Raw genomic sequence first — 19,222 nt, 5'->3', positions numbered from 1 at the left:
CATTTTAACTTTAAGCTATCAGAGTAATCGAGTTCGTCATTCAATTTATTTTGCGATGCCGTGAGTAAGAGTAGAATTTCTACTGATGTCGAATTCAGTACTAAGATGACAGATTTAAAGTATATTTTTTAACGCAATAATATGATAAAATAATTTATGAAACATTTTACAATTTTGTAATTACTTACCTGCTCAACCCAAAGATTGGTGGTCATTATTTGATTTTTTAGGTTCTATAAAAAAATATAAAAAAAATTAGCATTTATGCAGGGAAATTATGTATTTCTTACTTAATATCTATAAAGACTCAAAATAACTAATGTCAGCCTCCTAGCTAATGTTACCCGTTAAACGCAGAGTAAAATGTTATAGCAGATTCGTTCAACATTATGCCTAAAAAAAAACTAAAAGTTATCCTAGATCAGGATTTTCAAACCTATTTACCCTAGTCCTTCCACCCTGTGAATGTTTTTAGGAAATAAAGTTTAAAGGCGAACCATGGTCAATACACCATGATATTAACGATTGTTATACCCGTTACTCGTAGAGTAAAAGGGTATACTAGATTCGTTGAAAAGTATGTAACAGGCAGAAGGAAGCGTTTCCGACCATAAGAAGTATATATATTCTTGATCAGCATCAATAGCCGAGTCGATCTGGCCATGTCCGTCTGTCGGTCCGTATGAACGCTGAGATCTCAGGAACTATTTGGGCGGAGTGGGCGTGGCAACCTGTATCGACAAACTTGCGCTGCTTCTATGTCTCTGGAGTCTGTATGCTTAATCTCAACTTTCTAGCTTTTGTAGTTCCTGAGATCTCAGCGTTCATACGGACGGACAGACAGACGGACGGACAGACGGACATGGCCAGATCGACTCGGCTATTAATCCTGATCGCTCTCGCTGCTGTGCTCTCTATACGTTTTAAACGAGGTACGGTCGATTGCAAGTACGACGGATGAGAGAACGACAAATCTACGAATAACGGGTATAATATGCCTCTTATTAATATTGAATAAGGTTGTCGATTACCCTCAAATATATGTATGTTAGTAATATCAAAAATGAAAAATGAAGTTTTTAATAGTCATTTTATAATATTTATTAGTGTATTAGTGTATTAACCATTTTTATACCCGTTAGTCGAAGAGTAAATGCGTATAATAGATTCGTTGAAAAGTATGTAACAGGCAGAAGGATGCGTTTCCATATAAAGTACATATATTCTTGATCAGGATCAATAGCCGAGTCGATCTGTCCATGTCCGCCTGGCCATCCGCATCTAGACGCAGCCCAAGCTGGTTGTCCCATGCTGCCACTCCCACTCTAACGTCCAAAAGCCGCCCAAAACTGCCACACTTGATATTTTTTCACATATCTGTTAGTCTTGTAAATTTTCTCTTGACTATCAGACTTGGGTATCAGATATTCGGGGAACTTGACTTCACCGTTCTCTCTTGTTCTTTTTCTTTCTTACGTTCGAATCTCACGGCCACACCTCCCGCTTAATCGTGTGTCGTGTGACGCGTCGAACGCGCACATAGTAGTAAGGCAGACAGAACGAAAATGAAGTAAATGAAATAAATTCAAATTAAGAAACACACACACAACCCGCATTTAAATTCAAACACAATGCGCGCGAGTTACCGCCTCAGCATTTTCCCTCGGCGGTCCCCCGCCCAAGCCGCCTCGTCAACCGGAGACCTAGTAGAGATCCAGCAATACTTTGGTACGACCACGGGAACGCCGAGTGGTCGTTTCAAATAACATTAAATGCTGAAACAAACAAACACCAGCCCAATGGGATATGTGGGCAGACTACCATCCGCCCAAACCGCTATTTAAGGCGCACCGAAGCCCTCTGGAAGGCATTCAGTTCGGCGGCGATCGGCGACAAAACCTCCAGGAGGAAATATGAGTTCAACTGAGCCATAGGAGGCGGGCAACGACGTGGTAACCAACTAACCATAGTAGTCTTTGCGTATTACGTCTCATTCTCCGGCTCGATCCACCGGCCCGCGTGTATAACTAGCAGACCTAATCGGCTTCTAAACTCTTCTCACCATTAGCAGACCTAATCGGCCTCTAAACTCCTCTCACCGTTAGCAGACCTAATCGGCCTCTAAACTCTTCTTACCATTAGCAGACCTAATCGGCCTCTAAAACTGTTCTCATAATCTGCAGACCTCACCGGCCTCTAAACTGTTCTCATCTGTAGTAGGCCTGACCGACCTCTCAAACTATTAACTAGTAGACCCGGACGGTCTCTCCCCATTATTTCCCGTTCACAGGCACTGGAGGAACTCGCGGCTACGTGACCCGACGACTATTGAGCTGCCATCTCGGGAGTCCGGCATCAACCCGTATCCATCGTCGAGCTGTACACCCCCAGGGACGAGATGACACGCTCCCGAGCCAACCAACCGCTGATCTCGCCACGAGGACTGCAGCCACCCTGAAGCGGCTGTGAACACATTGCTTACTTACGAATAAAGACCCAATTAGTGTATAATTCTCCCGTATTCTTCTCTGAGACCCGGGTCAGATTTTCTTCCAGCAACCCCACCTGAATCAAATAAAATATATGAGACGACTCCTGGCCATCCTTGAGCCATCCGAGCACTGAACAGGTGTAGGGGTTGCAAGACAACTGACAAGAATAGAGGAATATCGAGCTGGGTGTACCTGGCAATGAAAGACGAACTAACAGTATACGCAGCCGAGTTCGGATTGGAAACGTCAGGAAAGAGCGAGGAATTGAGACGGATATAAGCCACATTCGCAAAAAGAACGGAATACAGCGGATCAGTTAAAGAGGGACTCGCAAAATTAACGTGGATATACAAGAAGGACAGGAGTCCGACAAGCAATTCAGCACTAGGATTATTAGTAACAGAGGCAGAAGAACAAAACGAGGAAATGGATAACGGAAAAGACACGACGGTAGAGCGAAGGGTAGAAACAGAAATAGTAGACCGAGTACGAATCTGGGGTATCCGATTCCAAGGGTCAAGCAAACCGTTAGAACTCCCCAGCAAGATGGAGCAGTGCACTATGGGTAAAAAGCCGGAAATTTTGGTATTTATGTATTTTTTTTTGTGATTGATATTTTAATGCTGGTTTAATTTTTTGATTCCTTAATAAGAAGATAGCATAAAAATAATTTTAAAACATTTTTACGAGTTATCGTTTTTTTTTTGGCGCCCTTTCAAAGTCAGCTGATTCAGAGGTGCTTTGAATTGTGAAAATTTGCGAAAAAAATATAACAACTTGCAGCGCAAACATTGTCTTCATAGCAAACTTTGAGTTTATTTTTAATTATCAAAAAACAAGAGAGAACGCTATAGTCGAGTTCCCCGACTATCTGATACCCGTTACTCAGCTAGTGGAAGGGAGAAGGAGAGTCTAAAACACAGTTTTTGGCGGTTTGTAGGCGTAATAGTGGGCGTGGCAGAATGTTTTTTGGCAAATCGATAGAAATTTACAAGACCAACACAAAAATTAAAAAATATCAAAACATTTTTCGAAAGTGTGGGCGTAGCAGCTTTGGGCGGTTTGTGGGCGTTAGAGAGGGCGTGGCAAAAAGTTTTTTGGCAAATCGATATAAATTTACAATACCAATACAATACAAAAATGAAAAAATATTAAAACATTTTTCAAAAGTGTGTGCGTGGCAGTTTTGCGCGCTTATATAAAAATATAAAAATTCAAGTCTCAATCTTTAAAATTGTAATTAATACCAAAATGTCCTGCTTTTTACCCATAGTACAGTGGCGACATGAAATCGACAATTTGGTACGGCCCATCGAACCTCGGAGCTAGTTTGGCCGGAAACCCTTCAGCCACTTTTGATAAATGGTGCTCTTTGGCCCACACCACTTCACCAATCCTTGGCTTCCACTGCCTTCTTCGCAGGTTGTAATGCCTTGCTTGGTCCTGCGACTCTCTCCAGGTTTCTCCGTACAATTTCGAAGATCTCTTTCATCTTCTCAGCGTTTCCTTCCTCTCTGGTTGCCTTCCTGTACCTAGCGTTTCTCTGTCATAAAGCGCGTTTGGTAACCTTGGCTCGCGGCCCTGTGTCAAAAATGCCGGTGAGTAGGCTCTGAAATCTGACACACTGGAATTCACAGCCAGCATGATTCCTCTGGTTCTGTCCGGCAAACTGTGCTATCATTGTCTTCACAGTGCGGTTGGCTCTCTCCGTCCGATTCTCCTGCGGGGTGCCGTAAACTGCTGCTTTATCCCCGTATCGCTGAGGAACTTCTTGAAAGCCGGGCTCGTATACTGCACGCCGTTGTCCTTAATCACCACCTTCGGTACTCCAAAGCGTGCGACTTTGCGTTCCCTGTAGTGGTTCGACGAAATCGGCGCACACTGTCGCCCAGGTCTCTTCCGGGATCTGTGTCAACATCTTTCCCGCCGCCTGCCGCTGATTCGGTTTGAACCTTGCGCAGTCCTCGCATCTCCGAACGTAGGCCCTTGCGTCTCTCTGCATTCCTGGCCAGTACTACCGGGCTGCAAGCCACGCAATCGTCTTACGACTGCCTACATGGCCGGCTGCCAGGGAGTCGTGGTTTTTGCGCAGTACAGTTTCCCTCAGCTGCCGCAGAAGACATAGCTTCCAGGTCATTACACCTTCGTTCCCTGCTCTATGCGGAATCTGCCTGTAAAGGGTGCTACCCTCCCATACGTAGTCTGGGAACTTTTGATGATGTGCCTTCATCTTCTCTTGCATTTCCGTGATCCAACTGCATTCTGATTCGGCCTCTTTGTCCCGCGTTCTTCTCAGCATTTCGGATTCTGCTGAGACCGACTCTGGCAGTGGCTGCCTCGATAGCGCATCTGCTACCACGATTTACTGGCCTTTTCTATATGCTACCTCGAAGTCATACTGCTGCAGCTCCAACGCCCATCTGGCAATTCTTTCCGAAGGGCTTTCTATGTTGTTCAACCACTTCAGTGCCATATGATCCGTCACTACCCTAAAGTGGTAGCCCTCAAGGTACGGCTTTAGCTTCCGAATAGCCCACACAATTGCCAAGCACTCCTTCTCTGTTGTTGAGTAGTTCTTCTCGGCTCCGTTTAGGGTCCGGCTGGAGTATGAAATAACCGTTTCGACTGGGTCGGCAACTAATCTGGGTTTTACCTCCTCGAAGGCTTGCTGGTGGTCCTGTGACCATGTCCACTTGGTACTCTTGCGAAGGAGGTCGTTGAGTGGCCTTACAATGCGCGCGAAATAAGGCACGAAACGTCGGTAACAAGATGCGACTCCAAGGTATTGCCTCAGCTCGCGTACCGATGACGGTGGTTGCTACCTTCTCTGGGTCCGTGCCTATCACTTGGCTTTTGACGCGGTGCCCTAGGTACAAAAGTTCTTGCTTGAAGAATTGGCATTTCTCTGGGTTTATACTTAGGTTCGCGTTCTTCAAATGGCGGAACACTTTCCTGAGGTTTCTTTTGTTCATCTGGGGTGCGGCCGATCACGATGATGTCATCCTGATACGCAAAGGTATGTGGCGACATTTCCGTTCCAATCACCTGATCCAGGACCCGTTGAAATATGGCCGAAGCGGAGTGTAGTCCAAACGGCATCACTCTCCATTGGAACAGCCCTTTCCCTGGGACCGTGAAAGCCGTGAAGCCCCGGCTTGACTCTTCCAACGGTATTTGCCAATACCCCCTTGAAGTCCACACTGCTTATGAAGCGCGCCTCCCTTAGTTGGTCGAGGATGTAGTTTATCCGTGGCATCGGGTAGGCATCCTTTATGGATTTCGCGTTTATCTGCCTGAAGTCCACGCATAGTCTCCATTTTCCCGTTTTCTTTTTCACCCATGACCATGGGTGAACTGTACTATCATTCCCATCTCCTGAAGTTCGTCCACCTTTGCATTGATCTCCCCTTGAATATTTGGATTCTTGGGGTAGTATCTCTGATTAATTGGTTTATCATCCTACATGCTTATCGTGTGCTCGGCTATACTAGATGTTCCGGTCATGGAGTGAAACTCCGCGAGCTCTGTTTCCAGGAATGCGTTCATGTCGTCCTCTTCGCCGTCCTTTTGGACTACTGCGATCGACAACTTCTCCTCGAGTCACCCGTTGTGTCTGCCTATGGTCGGTATCCGGATTTCATGACCGGCTCACCTGATCTCGGCCCGACTTGCGTAAAGAAATTCCACCCCAGCACCAACGCATCCACTATTCCTGGTAATATCAGCAGGCTCATGACGAGTCGCCTGTTACCTAACTCCACTCCTATCTCGAGCTTTGCGTTGATTTCGCCGCACCTTCCATCTGCCAACCTAACCTGCCGTCGTATCCTTATAATGGCTCCATGGGCAGCCAGCTTTTCCGCCAGCTCTTCGCTTATGAAGCCTGCAGTTGCCCCGGTGTCGATCGTGGCCTTGTATGTGTCCCCACCGATCGTTACCGCTGCGGATAACTGCTGCCCCTCTTCGATTAATTTGCCAGTTAGTTTGGAGAGGCGGCACCTTGCGACCCCGCCTCGCCTCTCTGCGGCTGAGATCGCTGGCCATTTCCCTTTGCCTGGCAGCATTCCGTACTTCGGATTCCTATTTTCCCGCACATACAGCAAAACAGCAGCCTCTGTTTTCGGCAGCCTCTTACCCAATGGTCGTTTCCACCGCACCTGCGACATGGGTTGGAGTTTGACCCGAGTTGCCCGCAAGAGTCGTTCCAGTGTGTTCTGGGTGGTGACTGGCGGCCTGATTATCTGATTATCCGGACGTAGTGCTAGATGACTTGTCCAGCTTCCTCGTTCCTCTGTCTCGCCGCTCTCGTCGTCCTGAGTGGCGCGGACCTTTGTTGTTGGGTGCTCGTCATTTGGGCTGAGAATTGTTGTCTTACGCAGACTCACGGCAGCTAACGGCTGTGATCCCCAAGGCAAACGCCTGTGGAACAGTAACACGCCAACCCCACGTCTGGTTCGGACTGGTGGCGCCGGTACCACGCCTGCTTGGATCGCACGGACACACCAGGCTATCGCCTGGTTCAAGTACGCGGTCTCTTAGAGTCCACCGGATCTATACCTCAATCCCTGCCGCTTTTCCTGTGCCCTCCTTGGTTTGGCTTCGCCTGTTGGATGCATCTGGGCGACTCGTGCTTCGTCGTACTGGACCTCAGCTACCTGCGTCTTAATTCGGAGACTTTTCTCGACCCGAACGTCTTGACGGTTCATCCCTTTGGTCTCCAGTCTCCGGATCCAAAGTCCACGGTTTTACCGTTGGCCCGGTCCAGAATTTGACTTGTCCCGTTATTCGCCTTTAAACATTCTGACTCACCAAACTCTCTTTTCTATAAGTTCAGAGACTCCACCCTCTCTTTTTTCACTTCCAGAGTCTCCAAACTCTCTTCTCTCAGAGTCTCCAAACTCCCTTTCTCCAGCTCAGAGTCTCCAAACTCTCTTTCTCCAGGTTTCGCACTGCCGTTACTACGCATTGACTTGTTGCGTAACTGGCAACGGCAGGCCCTCCTCATGCGATTACCATCCGCATTTGAGCGGAGTTTCAACTTCCCACAGTTTAATAAATTTAAAAATTTAGAATAATATACTTAATAGCCGAAAACTGTTAGTTGAGTGTTTATTGACCACCGTTGGGGTAAGAATCAATTAATTTAAGTGAATAAATAAAACAACATATAATAAAAATATCAGACGCTAGACGCTACTAGCGATGTTTTTGCTAACCTATAACATTTTCTTGTGTGTGGCGAACGCCGACTCTCTCTTTAACTGAACAATGCATACATCATATTCGTGTCTGACGTTCGCTAGTGCAAAGCAATCCACCGGGTCAATAACGTAAAACCTGCAGAAAGCAAACGATCGCGGTCTTGCTCACCAATGCTTACGACTGCACGATTTAAACCCAAACGCACTGAGAGCGTCTCTCTATCGCTCTCCCAAATGCCAACGGCGTCAAGCTCTGTAGCTACCAGTACAGTAATCTCGATATTTACTGCAACTGCACCCTATACTCAATACCGACAGCAGTGTACATTTCTGCTGAACCATCAAAACCCAAAGCAAGTGAACTCACACCAACTCTTAAAAGCAAAAGCGTACAAGAACCAAAACAAAACAAAAAATTATGTCAAACAGGGCTGAATCGCTAAATCCAAATAAACCGAAAGCACACAAAACAAACAAGCTGGTTATCAGCCGAACCTAAATCGCGCTAGCAAAAAAGAAGCTTCAAATAGGTTGGCACTATTGGATGATTGCGAAGTGCATCCAACCAAAGAACAGGAGCAGACGAAGATAAGCCACCACCAATATTTATACATGAGAAAACCTCAAGTGCGCTGGTTAACAAACTAGCTGCAATCATCGAATAAAACAAGTTTATACCTTATACTAAGGGAAACCTACTCGAAACGAAAGTGCACACTACGGGTTAGTCTAGCCACCGTTGAGTGACAAAGTACCTGGATGACGCTGTAAAGAGTTACTACTACCAGCTTTCATTTGCCAAAGGAATGCAGGTTGTTCTTAAAGAAATATAATCATCAGTGACCCTGCTTCCATATCGAAGCACTAAAGGAGAAAAACTTTAACGCAAAAACGGTAATCAACATTCTTAACAGGAAGAAAGAGACGCAGACACTCCTCATAGTCAAACTAGACCCATCGAGTCAAAAAATCAGCAAAACTGAAATACATCCTATTAATAAACTTCAGTTTTTACTGCACCGGAGAATAACCGGCGAAGAGCCACACAAGCGCAGGCAGCCTGTACAGTGCACCATCTGGCTACACAAAAGCGTCTGCGTCGTTTGCAGCGATGCTCACAGTACAGTAAACTGTCCTAAGAACAAGAACGACAGTTCAATTAAATTATGCCGCAACTGGGGCGAAAAATACACAGAATACCTGCGAGGATGCATTGTTTAAAAGGAACTTAAGAGTCGTCTGAACAAACGAGTGGCTTCAGCTCATGATAGTAATGATAAGTAATGGAAACGACTACAAGTAACATCCCTTCGTCTGTCAGCCACCGAAGAGTTCCAAATTTTTCCTTTGCAAGTGCACTAAAATCAACGATTCAAGCACCAACAGCAGATAACCCAATTCATTAAACAAACACTCACGAGAACATCCAACAGCAGGCAATTGGCGTTGAAGCGATTGTGCTTTCGATGCAGCAAAGCAACTATGCAAGAGCTTTTCGTTCCGCGTTTCGCGGCACAAGAACTTGTGTAGCATATCTACCCTATAAATATACTTAATTAATGGGTACAACTTAGCTTCAAAACATTGTGACACTTTGTCATAATAAACATAACATTTAAGTACCCAAAGATCACCAACAATTACACAAGTATTCCAGCGCTCAAGTAATTCGATCTAACGCTTATACATAAGCCGATCGCGGAGCTTGGGAATGCTGAGCTTGCACTTTGCAGCTCAAGTGGTCAGGCTATACATAACATATGCATGCCTTCTGCATACCTATTTATATGTATATGCATGCCTTCTGCATGCTTATGAATATGTATATGGAACTATATGTATATAGATTAAGTATTGTATGTACGGGTACGGGTCAGCTCAGCCCAAGATGAGCGCACAAGAAACATTCTAATAAAGTGACTAACAGAGCAGACGCTCAGACTCTTGATACACCTTCCTTGGAATCCTTCAAATATTATACTTGCTCAGTTTTTAGCCGACGATGTTATGCTACTCTCAGAGACTCAACTTACAAAAAAGTACAATAACCAGGATACAAATTTTACTTTACATAATACCCGGATGTCAAGGCCCGTGAACACCACTTCCTAAGTAATTGGCAAGAAGACTGCCTACAATCTACCTCCATAAGCCTTCAATGCTATAACGGTGCTCTCACTGGCTGCTGTCTATTGCCCACCCTGCTTCACAATATCTCAGGACAAATTCACAACACTTTTCGACTCGGAAAGCGACCCCAAACGGAAAACAGCTGTACAACGCAATCATTAAACCGCAGCAAATAGAAATCTGCAGGCACCAACAGAAACTGTTGTACCCCTCCGTAACTCTACCGGAAACTGGGCTCGTAGTGACATGGACAGAGCAAGAGCCTTCTTTGATCATCTCAGAAAAGTATTTCAACCATATCAAGCCACCAATTTATTTACTCTCCCACCCTTAACTGCGTGTAGCTATTAACCGCATCACAACAAAAATTCGCACTGCTTTTGAACATCGTGAATATTGCATGGCTGTATTCTTAGATTTTGCACAAGCATTCGATAGAGTATGGTTGGGTGTACTTATGCTTAAAATAATCAAACTACTGTCTTAAAGCATAAGCATAAGTAAGCATAAGCTTCTAAAGTCTTACCTATACCAAAGAGTGCTCGCGGTAAGATGCAGTTCAAGCATTTCAAGCCATTGCCCAATAGAAGCTGGAGTGCCCCAATGAAGTGTTCTGGGTCCAATTCTATGCACCCTATACACGGCGGACATCCCAACAGACTACCAGTTTACGTTTACCCTAAACAAACAAAGCTGAGCAATGCATCGAGAAGCAACATCGACATAATACAACGGGCACAGACTAGGATTCTGAGTGATGGACAAATTCCGCGATAATGAACATCAGCATTTATGAATCAGAAACGCATCACTTCTTTTTGCTGCAACTGTCATTGCATTTCGCTGCTTATATCGATAGGAGATTTTCCTAGTGAAGCAGAGTTTCCGATCTAACCAATTCCCCTAACAATTCCGATATTATAATCAATAAGTTTTCGTGTAGTTTGGCAGTTCATGAAAGAAAATCGTAATTAGGAAATACGGCTTAAAATTTATTTTCTATACATTAGGAAATTTACTATATTATAATTCAGGAGTCCGACTAAAATGTTCTATTACTTACTTACCACATCTATAAGCTGTGAAAGTTTTAATTTAATGCAAACTTTTAAAACATCTGTAGTATTAACAACGGGTCGAACTAATTTGTTGTAGTTGCTTAAAAGGTCATCATATAATCGTTTTGCGTCCGGATTTCCTGCTACTGCTCCGTGTACCATGAGAGCTGAAAGTATCCAAGCTCTGAGAGTTCCGCCCGAAGACGCCTTTCTAATAAATAGTCTTAGTATTTCAAATAAAAACTTCATTGCGCTTTCGTCTCAAACTCAAAAACTTTGTTGAAAGTCGGATTTATTTAAAAAGTCCTGAAAACAGAAATAATTTCAAAATTAATCTTAATGGAAAAAACTTTAATTTATTTTATTTAAGGGGGGGGGGGTAGGGTTTTAAAGGGAGAAAAAAACAGATTTTTACAGATTTTTTTTGGGCGTACGGTGAAAGTACATTTATTTCTGATTATTGTACATTAAAGAGTAGTATTTGAACTATATTCTGTGAAATATTGGTTGAAAAATATTGAAAATTGACCGAATGGCAGCAATTCTTCGCAGGCGCCTCAGAAAGAATACATTTTGCGGTGCACATCATACCTCAGCACTGGATAATCTGATATGAAATACCCAAAGTTTTTCCATCAATTTTTATGTCCCTCTAGGTATCCCTGTCGAGTTTTTCCATTTATTATAATTTTTGAACTTTTTACAAAACTTGAAAGTGAAAATACCGATTTTTGGCCTAAGTTCATGACTATTGTTGTTAATAATCAAACAGCATATTTTAAACCGCTAGTGTGAGTCCAATGAAGATATTGCGCAATCTTGTGTCGGTTAAATGCATTATAATTGAATTTTGGGGGCGTTTGTTTGCTTTACTGATCGAAATTAGCAAAAAAATAATAAAACAAGGAAGAACGCTATAGTCGAGTTCCCCGACTATCAGATACCCGTTACTCAGCTAGTGGAAGTGCGAAGGAGAGCCTTCAACACTGACAGTTTTTGGACAAACCGCCAAAGAGTTAGAGTGGGCGTGGCAACATGAATCGACAAACTTGCGCTGCGTCTATGACACTGGAGTCTGTGTGCCTAATCTCTTTTTCTAGCTTTTGTAGTTCCTGAGATCTCAGCGTTCAAACGGACGGACAGACAGACGGACATGGCCAGATCGACTCGGCTATTGATCCTGATCAGGAATATATATACTTTTAATGGTCGGAAACGCTTCCTTCTGCCTGTTTTATACTCTTTAACGAATCTAGTGTAACCTTTAATTCAACGAGTAACGGGTGTTAAAATATATAGAAATGTATGTAAGTTATCAAATCACTTCGTTGGTAGTTTAATATTTGATATCTTTATTATCCGCTCTCCCGTTAGGGCGAGGGTTTAAATTGAATTATCGGGACTGTTAAGCCCCGGAGTACACAGTTAAACTAACTTAAAGAGCTACCCGGTGTCAGTCACTCGCTCCGTGAGTGCTCCGACTGGGCTCCGGGCAATTTCCCTTGGAATGCGCGATCAGCAGTTCTTCTAATGCGCATGCAAGCCACCGGATATGGGGGCCTGCAATTCGGTGGTTTCTCTCCGTGAGAACCGCATGTGCTAAATTCTCCCCCTTTCAAGTGGTCGCCGTCCCGGTGACCTGCTAGCTCCACTTCAGTATCAGTTCCCGGTTTTGTTCGCCTCCTGGCCTTCAGGTGATGGTATCCGAGCCAGACGGTAGAGCACAGTAGAAAGGCGATGAGTACGGCGAGTGAGTTGCTGAGGAGGGAGCCTGAAGTGAGTTCTTCTCTAAGGGTCCCTATGTGGTGGAGGCTCCTCAAACTTAAATCGTGCAGAAATGGGAGACTCAGCCGGTTCTGGTGGGACGTGATGTTGACCGTGGCCATGGACGAGACAGCGGGTTTCTTCTTCAAATTTTTCCAGGTGGTTGATGAACCAGGTTCCATTGAGTGCCACTCTATTGGAATAGGTTACCAGGTGGGTTCCTGATACCTTATGTTCTCGTCCTTGATCATCGGTTACGGTCATATTGGCGTCGTTTATGATCAGGGTGCCGTGGTCACCTATGGTGATTGGATCCAAGTGACCCGGAAGCGTGGAGCAGTGCGCAATAGCTCCGGAAATTATCTGCTGGGCGCAGGTGCCGTTTTGGAGCTCCCTGCAGAAGGTGGCACCGACTGGCGTCCTGCATTGGCCGACGTTGATGTTTCGTGTCGGGCATTCAGCTACCAGGTTTCCTCTTTCGAAGTCTAGGATCTTCTTATGGCGCTGAACTGGGAAGACAGTTATCTTTTTACACCTAAGCTTAGGACTAGGGAATTTAATGAGGAAATGTAAAATTTCAGAATTTTGGAAAACATTAGTGCTAGATACTTCTAATAATTCTATTACGCTAATGTCAGTAGGCTGTCTGCCTTCAATTCGCCAATATCGGAGTCGTCCAGTATCGCTGGATTTGCAACGTTATGTTTAGCTAGGGTTACCCCCTTAAAATATTCTCAAGATCTGTAATTACAATTCTATTTTTAGCTAAGATAATCTCTAAAAGGTGGGTTTCCCTGTCTGCCTCGAATTTTTGGATTTGATTTGCTGTAGCTGCAAGTTCGTTTAGGCGCTTTTCGAATTTCAAGTTTAACTCTGTTTGCCCTTCCTCCGTTCTTAACAGCAGTTCCTGATTGAATTTTACCTGTGATAACTTTTAGTGCAGTCCCGATTAAATTTATGCTCCTAGTATTTTAATGGTGAAATTTTAAGGTTGTGATCAACTTGCGAATATGTGTCAGGTCCGTCATTATAACCGTTGTCCTGTGGTCGTCCGTAAATGTCCTCGTCATCGTTTCTGTCCGGTCAGCGTGGTCTTCATAAGTCGTCATGTTCGTCGAGTGCTGTAGATATCCGTAAGAATCCCAGATGACAATTTCGCCATCTTCTATTGGGATGTAGTCCGCGTTCGTGTAGTCATTGAGTCTTATTGTCGCGTTCGTTCTAGCGGTCGTAAGTACGAGGACTAAAAGATAATTTCGTAGCCTAAGAAGAATATGGAAAAAGGTATATAATCTCGCTGGAGTGTTTAGCGTAGATTGTCCTTATGGACCACCCTCCCTTTAATAAGAACCGTGCTCCCCAGGTCTGCTTCGATGGTTTGTTCAGAGCAAAGCGGAGAAAGTTTGTTTCCCATGCGCTTGTTTGACTATGGGAAAACTTTATCGCCTACTTGGTAATTCTTATCTGTCCTCTCGCAGAATTTTCTCGCTGATTTTTTTCTCGAATTTTACTGGTGTTGAGTGTATTATTTCTATTGGTTTTTGTCCGTTACCGAATGTATGGTTCTATTATACCTGGCAGTTGCTAATAGAATTAGCTCTGTCGCGTCGTTTATCCCTTTTTCTATTTTTAGGCACCGGGCAATTTCCGCGAGTGTACCGTGAAACCGATCTACTTGTCCGTTGGAAGTACTATGTAAAGGTGGTGCGTTTGCGATAGAAATGTTAAAATTGTTGAGGAGGACTGATTTGTTTGTTTCTGAATTTAGTGACCTTTCGTTGTCGCAATAGATGGTTTTTGTGTTTGGAAAAAAGTTGGCTATATTTAATATTGGTGACTTTACGTCCACGTAATGATGCGATTGCCTGTCCAATAGCGAATAAGAAAATTTGTCGACACACGTAAGGAAGAGGGTCCCATCTGTTGAGAATATATCGATATGGAATATTTCTCCAGCGTAAGAGGGAATTGGCGTCTGTCCGCTTTTATGTTTATTGGGGTGACGACTATACTTGGCCATTGAACAGATCTTGCAGTTAGATGCCGTTTCCGTTGTTAGGCGAAGCATTTTTGGGAAGAAGTAGTCTCGCAAGATCTACTTCACATTTTTAGGGCTGCGCGATGGGCCCTATTGTGTTCGGCTGTGGCGATTTACCTTTGTTCCGTTTTATCTGTAATATCTTGCACCACATGTTTTGAATATCTAAATGTGGTATTTGAGATTGCTTCAATTAGTGAGTGTTGAATAAATGCTAGGATTGGAAGTGTGCAATGTATTGCGTTAACGACTCCCGCATTCGCCAGATCTTTACGTGCCTCATTTTGTTTTTAAAGAGAATAAGGTTATTCATTATAGAATTTGTATCTTCTTCTATAATGATCTGATAGCTGAAACAATTAATTAGCTTGTCCGTTGTGTCGATGGTATAGGTCAGCAATTCTTGGCTTTGTATTGTGGCTGCGTCTAACTCGTATGTGCCCTACAAACCCTTTTGCTTTGGCAAGATAATGCGTCTGACTCGTATGAGTCTTCTAATGCGTTTACGTTCTGACGAGATAACTCGTCTGCCACTAGGTTTTCTTTTCCTGGCCTGTAAATAAGTTTCGCCCCATAGTCTTCGATAATCCCATACCAACGTTTTAGCTTAGGATTTTTATCCGAGATGGCGAAAGTGAGTGATTGGTGGTCGGTGTAGACGCGCAATTCTTTTACACCGTATATGTAATTACGAAAGTTGTTAAGCGCCCAAATTATGGCGAGAAGCTCTCGCTCGTTGTCCGTTGTCTCGGCTCCAAGTCCGTACCCAGATACATCCGTCGTTAAGTCGAACGGTTTTTCGTTCTTCAGTCATATTTATATTAATTTTTTTTGACTGATACTTGCTTGTTTTCCCGTTTTCACCCTTAAGCATTCCCGTTAGGGGGCCTGCGATTGACGCGAAGTTTTTGATAAAACACCTGTAGGAACTTGCTAAACCCAGAAAAGATCTGGGATCAAAAAGAGTTTTTGGCACGGGGAACTCCTTTATGGCTTTCACATCTTCAGGTGAGTTTCGGAGACCTTCTTGCGACACGATGAATCCGAAGTATTCGACGCTTTTTTTGAAAAACTTCGACTTTTCTTGAGATACCCTTATGCCTGCTTCAAGCAGTTTTTCGAGGACCCACTGTATGTTCTTGACATGGTCCTCTTTTGTTTTTGAGAAAATAATAACATCGTCGACATACACATAGCATATCTTCGAGATTTTTATCTACAACCCAAGTCGGGTTGTTGTAGGGCTTTCGGGATGGCCTTATTACGCCATTCGCTAGAAGTTGTTTTTCCTCTGCGTTTACAAATTCCGTTACGCCCATGGGTGCGGGTATGATTTAGAGTATACCGGCTCCCCGTCTGTTTTTATGGTTGCCATTGTATTTATGTTGTATGTCATCTGTGTCGGCGAAGGCCCTACAATTTTTTGCTATTATATTATCAAAAGCGGCTTTTATTGCCGGTGGGACGTCTTTGTCGTCTATTTGGATGAAGTTAAAGTTTTCGGTTTTGGAGAATTGGATTTTTTCTACCCCGTTACTAGTTTCTAGTCTATTTTTGGTAAGGTCGAGTCTTGCCTTCACTTGTTTAAGTAAGCAAAGCCCGATGATTCCATCAAAGTCCTTAAGAACTTGAAGTATAAAAAAATTTGACCGTACATTAAACAGAGAAATTAGGCACTTTTGTTCTATTCTCGTATGGCCATGAATTGACCTAACGCTAAATGGTTTTTCTACTGCCGCAATGCCTTTAAGCCCTGGGAATGGTGCTATGTAATTTTTTGAAGTGCCAGTATCAATAAGTGATTTGATTTCCCTCCCTGCTAACGTACGAGTGAAATACTGGAGCAGGGATTTTACCCTAAAAAAATTGCAGGCGTCGTCTGTGTCGAGGTCGTCTTCTATTTGTTCAACCCTCCATGTGCCACCTGGTTATAATCTTCCTCTCCTCAGCTCTGTTCTGGCATATAGTTAATTCTTTGTTGAGTCCGTGTGGATTGGCCCCTTTGCCAAGTACCAGGCTGCCTGGACCGAGATGAGTTATCGACCTCCATCGGTTCGGGTGGGGGCTCCTGGCTCTGGGTGTTTTCCAAATACGGACGAGACTGCTGTCTAAGCGAGCAGGTTTGATGATTTCCTCCCCTTTGGGTTTTTATGAAATGGGGATTTTTTCTAATTGCCCCTAGGTTCTGTTCAATATAGTTATTTGAATTTTGCTGTGATGGATTTCTCCACCCTGCCTGCCGCTGATTTTGCGGTTTATAATTTTTTTCCTCATTATGCCGGGCCAAGTTTGCCGCGAAAACACTTCTATCGTTACTCGATTCCGCTTCTTGAGGTAGTGCCAATGCGGAATGCAAGTCCTGTGGCTGTGCCGGAAAAACGGCTATTTTCAATGATTTCTTTAGGCCAGATACGAACGCATGTAAAGCGTAATTTCTGTGTTATTCATTGAGGACGGCTGCTGTGGCCGCGTAATGTGTCATAATTGTTTTATTTGTTAGAAGCGTTAGCTTCGTTCTACCTTATCGTAATATTTGATTAAGGGTAATTCCGATTATCGCATGGAAATTGAACACAGTGTTAAATGAGGCTAGCACGGCGGCCGCTGGGCCTCTAACTTTACTCTTCTAACACTTCCTCGTCTGACGAGTCGTTGTCATTCCCTCTATACATGAAAAAAGATCGTTGGGTATATTTTTTCTCAGTGGGTCTCAGGAATAAAAATATTCACATCTATTTTTTTTAAGTTTGATTTTAAATATCGGCAGAATTTATTTTTTAGCTATTTTCTATTGGCGAACCACTTTAAACAAAAAGCCCTACTCACATGTTTCTATTTATCGTCTAGATTTGCGTTTTGGCCAACGGCCCCTTGCTGCTGGTGCTGCTGCTGTCGTCGCTGCTGCCGTTGTTGCTCCTGTTGGTATAGGTCAGGTATTGTCCCCGCTGCTGTCGTTCTCGCTGGTACTGTTGTTGTTGTCGTAGCTGCTGGCGCTGCTGTTTTTCTCCTGATGTGGGAAGTCTTGTAGTTTCTATTTGTAGTTTTGTATGTTCTTTTTGTCGTCGCGGTTTGTTTGCCGACGGCTTTGGTTTTTGGTACTGCTGCTGTTGCTTCTGCTGTTGTTGCCGCTGGTATTGTTGTTGTTGCTGTAGCTGCTACCGCTGCTGCTTTTTTCTGGTGTGAGAAGTCCTGTAGTTCTCCTTTGTAGTTTTGTATATGTTAATGTTCTTCACTTTTTATATTTAAGTCGCGTGTTGTTGCTGTATTTTCGCACTTCTTAACACGTCGCGTGGGTATCGTTAGTTGGTTGGGCGCCAGCTAAAAAATCACTTCGTTGGTAGTTTAATATTTGATAACTTTATTATCCGCTCTCCGTTAGGGCAAGGGTTTAAATTGAATTATCAGGACTGTTAAACCCGGAGTACAAAATTAAAGTAACTTAAAGAGCTACCCGTTTCCAGCTTGAGGCCTCTGCCTCGCTGCAGTGCAATCTCCAAAGCGCCAGGTCAGCATTTCGATATCCAGTGTCAGTCACTCGTTCCGCGAGTGCTCCGACCGGGCTCCGGGCAATTGTCCTTGGAATGCGCGATCAGCAGCTCTTTCATGGCCACCATATCCGGGGGCTTGCAATTCGGCAGTTTCTCTCCGTGAGAACCGCCTGTGCTTACTTGTACAAAATGTGGAATTAATTAATTTCTAAGAATTAACTTTATGTTCCTAAGATTTAGACGTTTATAATGCTTGCAACGGACAGACAAAACACAAGTCTCCTATTCGACCTCGGAATAGCACGGAAGTCGTGCTCAAGTTTGGAGTATTCCAAAATTAATAGAAGCTCCAATAACGTTTCTAAGTTACAGATGTTATAAAAACCCATAGACATATTTTGGACACCCAGACCAAATCTAAAATCGACTAATCGAAAAAGCTAGAAGAATATCAGTTAGCAAGGAAAGACTAAACTCATTACATCTGTGCTACTATGCAGTCCTGTCATCTCGATACGCATTTCAACAGCCCTATGCTTGTAAGACAGTAAGTCCACAAGTTTCCAAATGCATACAAGCTGATCAGGGCAATGCACCCAAAAGATGAAACCGTGCTAAGGCGTTTAGCGATTGGTTGTACACGATCGCGAACCAGCTTCCACTGAGTTTCAACTTCATACGCAATGCCAAATCACATTCACACACTTACACCTGCGACAATAACATACAACTTCATCACATCGAATCAAACCAATTCGAACAGTTTCCAAACCGCCTTAAAAGCACGTCTCGCCTTGTCTGCCAAAGTACGCAGCATGAAGTCTTACAGTGTGAAAAGTTCCGAAATCTTTCCTATGAGGAAAGCAACTAATTGTTCGCGATGATCGCTTGTGCTTTTAATGCCTGAAAACCAATTTAAGAAGTTGTTTTTTAACTAACGCTTTAAAAACTGACGCTTTTTGGACGAGAATTCTCGAGGGATCATTACACTCATGTTTAACGCTTATCAGTGTTAAAGGTTCCTTTAGCGCCAAACTATTAATGCAAATAA

General features: G+C 43.7%; 1 protein-coding gene across 3 annotated transcripts in view; it reads right to left on the bottom strand.

Annotated features, from left to right (window-relative positions):
- LOC120457905 (acetylcholine receptor subunit alpha-like) overlaps positions 1–11,177 on the bottom strand; it is a 73,696-nt gene extending 62,519 nt beyond the window's left edge. For all 3 annotated transcript variants that reach the window (XM_039645414.1, XM_039645415.1, XM_039645413.2), the window contains exons 1-2: positions 10,891–11,177; positions 189–233 (exon numbers count right to left, since the gene is read on the bottom strand). In XM_039645414.1, coding sequence (XP_039501348.1) covers positions 189–233; positions 10,891–11,130 — 285 coding nt within the window. In that variant the 5' untranslated portion in view covers positions 11,131–11,177. The remainder of the gene's footprint in view (positions 1–188; positions 234–10,890) is intronic.
- Positions 11,178–19,222: the final 8,045 nt, after the last annotated feature.

This window comes from Drosophila santomea, unplaced genomic scaffold, assembly GCF_016746245.2.
Source record: "Drosophila santomea strain STO CAGO 1482 unplaced genomic scaffold, Prin_Dsan_1.1 Segkk89_quiver_pilon_scaf, whole genome shotgun sequence".
NCBI lineage: Eukaryota > Metazoa > Arthropoda > Insecta > Diptera > Drosophilidae > Drosophila > Drosophila santomea.
This window is presented reverse-complemented; position numbering and strand designations above follow the sequence as displayed.